A 4517-nucleotide genomic window follows, 5' to 3' on the forward strand; every position below is an offset into this window, starting at 1 on the left:
TTCAGATTATAAGTTTAAGAACTCCCTAATTGGTTGTTGTGAATGTTTTCAAGCTTCTTAGTTAGTTATTGTTTGTTTAAATAGGCAAAAAATGTTCTTGCTAGAGAATGACAATCTACATTGAAATTTCCATCTACATTTGTTGTTTCAAAAGCCTTCATCTCAAATTGTATGACCTTCTTTGGCAAACTAGAAATCACAAAGAGACTAAAGACTCATGTTGAATCCCTTCTAACATAAACTAGTTTATGCAACTACAAGTCAAACGTAGATTTATCAAGTGGAGATCTAATTACAAGACATAGAAAATGGTGGAATGTGCATTCTTAAGCATTTAGCCCATGTTCAATGATCATCTTTCTCTTACGTTACTCATTATAATGTTCACCTTACATCACCCTTGGCCATCATCTAGTTCCTCACCACAATCATGATTCCTTCATGGCAATGCTCCACTTAGCCACTTTTCTTGTACTTCTGGAGATAGTGCATGAAGCGGATCACAATATGTATAAAGCGCATCTTTCCTTCCCACTGGGGACCTAAAAGTAGCTATGCCTTTTACAGGATCATAGCTCTCATAATGATGAGCAAGTTGCTTCCCACCTTCCAATGGTAGATCCAATATGAATTTTGGAACATTAAATCCAGCAGTAAGTCCTTGTACTTTTTTCTCTATTTGTATTATTGTTGATAAAGGTGTACGTAAGTCTTCGACTCCTGAGTCACAATAGTAAGATGTTAGTTTCACTAACAAACATATGAAGAGACTGGTGGGTCCTAGTTATGATTAGGACATACTCAAAGAGAAAATTCTAGCTTTGATAAAAAAGGCAAGCATATAGCTAGGGAGTACATAGCGACATATGTGTATGTGGGTGTACCGCAAAAGAACATACACACGTATGTGTGTGTGTGTGTGCGTGCGTGTGCATGTGTACTTGTGAGGATCACATACCTTTGACCATTTCACCTTGATATACGTAATATGGGTGGATGTTGTTGTGAGCCAACTTCTTTATGAGAGCAGACATTGTCTCTACTGAGTCATTAATACCACGCAAGACAACACTTTGATTTCTCAAAGTCACCCCTTTTTGAAAGAGTTTTAGTGCCGCTAGTTCAGTAATCCAAGTGATCTCATTTGGATGGTTAAAATGTAGATGGAGGGCTACATGTTTCCCTAGTTCACGTCCCCTTGATACTAAGCTACAAATCAAATTTGTCCAAGTGTGGTCATTCAATGCACGCATCGGTGCTGCTGTAAAACCCCTTGTTCCGAACCTAGCAAAAATGTATTTATAAGAAAACATTAGGCATTCTCTTCCTTTTAGTTAAATATATTTGTGTATGCACACATGCACACACACGTGTGGGTGTGTATGTGTATGTATGTATATATGTATATGGATAGATATATACATATATACATATCATAAATTAGCATAACCTATGCTCTTTTAGAAAGAAAATTGGGCTCAAATCCTAATCAAGCTACAACACTTCTATGAAAACGGTATGCTATAAAGATGAATTCATGTACTTAGGATGCATTTCGGTTTTAGGACTATCGAAGTATTCTTTTTACTCAAATATCTCTTAAGAAAATAGTAAGAAGCTTACAAGTTTAAAGCATTTGTCAAGCATCTTACCTAAAACGACGAATGTGTGGAATGGACAAGAGGGTATCTCCAATGTACTCAATGTCATCTGTTGATAGGAAGAACATATCACCACCAGAAATTGTCAAGTCTTCAATTTGTGGATGTGTCTTGAGGTACTCAAAGGCCTCCTTCCAACGCTCCCGGTTTGACTTCCCAAAGCTTTGTTTCTTCACTACGTTGGTCTCATTTCCCACAATGTAGCTTCTGTAGCAAAACCTATAATAGTAGAAAAGAGAGCTTAGTTGATATTTAGTAATCTAGACAACTTTAGAAATCACTTTCTTCTTTTCGTTTGTACTTGAATCATCATAAACTTTTCCTAGTTTACTATTGTAGTTGAATCATCATAAACTTGTCCTAGTTTACCATTTGTGCATTACTCACCATCTTCTTTTCTCTCATACTTGAATCATCCTTAACTTTTCCTAGTTTACCTTTGAAAAACGATTGTCTCTACGTGTGCATGGTCTACTGCTGTGATTGTTTCTTGTGCCCGAGCGGAATGTGACATGTTTTCATGTTTCACAATGAAGCTGTCGTGCACCAAATTAGGAGGTGTGGTCACTCGTGCAGTTACCAACCACAAGGATTATTATAAAAAATGGATAAGGCCAAGACACTAAGTTGTTGTACGTTGCTATGCAAATAAAATAAGTTGCGCACGTTTTTGTAACTGATCCTCCGTATAAATTAAACTTTATCCAAGGGTGTGTACCTGCAATATATAGGGCATACTGTGGTAGAGACTAGAGCAGCTTTGTCAGCATAGCGATGTATAAGACCGGGCACTGGACTTTGAAGCTGCACAGACAGAAACGTCACGATGACATGAGTATTCCGTTACGCGACGCCGGGGGGGGCGCTCATAACTCACTTCCTCAGAGAGACTGTCTTAACTCACTTCCTCAGATAGACTGTCTCGTAGGGCCATGGGATGGTCGGCCTGGCGGGTGGAGGCCAAGGGGAGGAACTGCTTGCGGATGGGGTCATCAACGGGGTTAGACCAGTCGATGCAGGAGAGTACGTAGGGCGTGAGGGAGATGCTCATGGGGGCCAGCTCCATCCCCAGCAGCACGTCCTCCCGGAACCCACCATCCTCAGCTGGCAGCACGTTCTCCAGGAAGGCCGTGATCTGCTCCTTGCTACGCACCGAGTGGCCCACCTGCCATCGGTAGCTCATGAAGTCCTCCGTCGCCACGTCAGCGTACATTGGCACCTTCCTCCAGAACTCCTCCCCGCCTGCTGCTGGACTACCTGCAAATTACACACAGGCACACCTAAACATGTCAAACGTGATCCGAGCCTCAACGCAAGTCAACAAACTTAGTCAACGTCCCCTCTCTCTCTCTCTCTCATCCACCGTCCACGCATGTATATGTTAGTCAAGGCTCTGCACAACGGACCAACGGTCCACATCTCTCTCTCTCTCTCTCTCTCTCTCTCTCTCTCTCGTGGCCGGCCTAAGTAGCCCAACACCCACCCGTAACGGTGCTCGTGTGCCCATTCGTGGTCACGATTCCATCTTCGACTAACTGATTGCGTGCTGCCGTATACGGCCGACTTTTTGAGGGAACCGGTCTAGGCCCTCCCGCAGCCGCTAGCTTAATGTAATTGGAAGAGAGAGTAGTGAGCATGCGGACGTTGTTATAGTGCAGCTCATGACCCTTATGATCATGGCATGCACTTGCAATGCCACTGAGCGAGGACAGAGCCTTCGAGACGAGCGCCATTATAAGCTACGAGCGAGTGTGTGTGAGGATGGGTATGCGTGGGGATGTATTGGTAGAGAGTTGCCTCAGAGTTGATCAATTTATAGAGAGAGAGAGAGAGAGAGAGAGAGAGAGAATCTTTTCTAGGTGCCTTCGGGGTCATTGTATAGAGTCCATCCCACTTGAAACTGTTCCCAATTCAGACTCTTCCCACTTGAAAACTTTTGAGAAACCTTAAAAGATTAAAATATCTATCTATTTATCTACATAGCTTGGGGAATTGGGACATAACCTAGTACAAGTAATCTACTCAAATATGAGCTTTGAACTCCAATAGATGGAAACACTCTCACATGCAATTCAATGGCACATAACTTAGTCAAACATGTCTAAAAAGATATGAACTTGAAATATAATTCAAACATGCAATTTATTGTGACATAACTTGTTGGTTCAATCTAACTAAACTAATATGAGCTTAAACACTCTCATATATTAAAAGAATCAATGAGATACTCAGGTTTTAATTAGGATTACTTTAAAATATTCATAAAGAGAGTCTCATGCAACTTTATACCCTATTTGCGTAGCTTGAGGTCAATTATATCATGCAAGCCTAGCGAGAAAGAGAATCACATGCAACTAGGATTTTCTAGTCACAACTCTTTGTTTTAGCAAATCATCGATTGAGAATCTTGACAATATCCTACAAAGATTTTGACATTTTCCAAAGTGGTAAGGATTTATTTCTAGTAGAATAGAGGCAAGAGCAAATCTAGGCTTTTAGATTTTGAAGCCTTGGTTTTGGCCATTCTTCTAAGTATTTGGTCTAAGCAATTTAATTCATCCTTACAATAATTAGTGAAACAATTCCACTCTAAGACATTGATAATATTTGGTAAGGAGGACACCTTGCAACAAATTTGGTGAAACAATTCCATGTAGACATTAATAGTATTTGGTGGGGACGAGAGGACATATGAACTCATTGACTTGACTATAAAAAAATGGTTTGAACTTGAATCTAACACAACATTTATTTTGGTCTAAAAAGTGGCTTGAAAAACTTGCACTACCCCCATGGGCACGTGGTGGTTTGGGTATTATGCACTCAAAACAAATGAGTCGAGATGCGTGTTCTATT

The 4517-nt window shown here is 40.6% G+C and overlaps 1 protein-coding gene across 1 annotated transcript; it reads right to left on the reverse strand.

Annotated features, from left to right (window-relative positions):
* Positions 1 to 259: 259 nt before the first annotated feature.
* On the reverse strand, positions 260 to 3456 carry LOC148031882 (uncharacterized). The gene is made up of 6 exons (XM_087682450.1): positions 3145 to 3456; positions 2566 to 2918; positions 2380 to 2465; positions 1653 to 1880; positions 959 to 1284; positions 260 to 720 (listed from the first exon to the last, which is right to left on the reverse strand). Exons 1-6 carry the CDS (start codon positions 3392 to 3394, stop codon positions 440 to 442), a joined length of 1524 nt encoding a protein of 507 aa, XP_087538576.1. The 5' UTR covers positions 3395 to 3456; the 3' UTR covers positions 260 to 439.
* Positions 3457 to 4517: the final 1061 nt, after the last annotated feature.

This window comes from Lygodium microphyllum, chromosome 8, assembly GCF_053477565.2.
Source record: "Lygodium microphyllum isolate KBCC chromosome 8, Lygodium_microphyllum_v1.1.10, whole genome shotgun sequence".
Taxonomy (NCBI): Eukaryota; Viridiplantae; Streptophyta; class Polypodiopsida; order Schizaeales; family Lygodiaceae; genus Lygodium; species Lygodium microphyllum.

Coding starts and splice junctions, on each gene's coding strand:
- LOC148031882 (XM_087682450.1), bottom strand. CDS start 3,394: ATGGCGCTCGTCTCGAAGGCTCTGTCCTCGCTCAGTGGCATTGCAAGT. Junction 2,919..3,144: donor GCACACGAGCACCGTTACGG/GTGGGTGTTGGG, acceptor TGTAATTTGCAG/GTAGTCCAGCAGCAGGCGGG. Junction 1,881..2,379: donor GTATGCCCTATATATTGCAG/GTACACACCCTT, acceptor CTACTATTATAG/GTTTTGCTACAGAAGCTACA.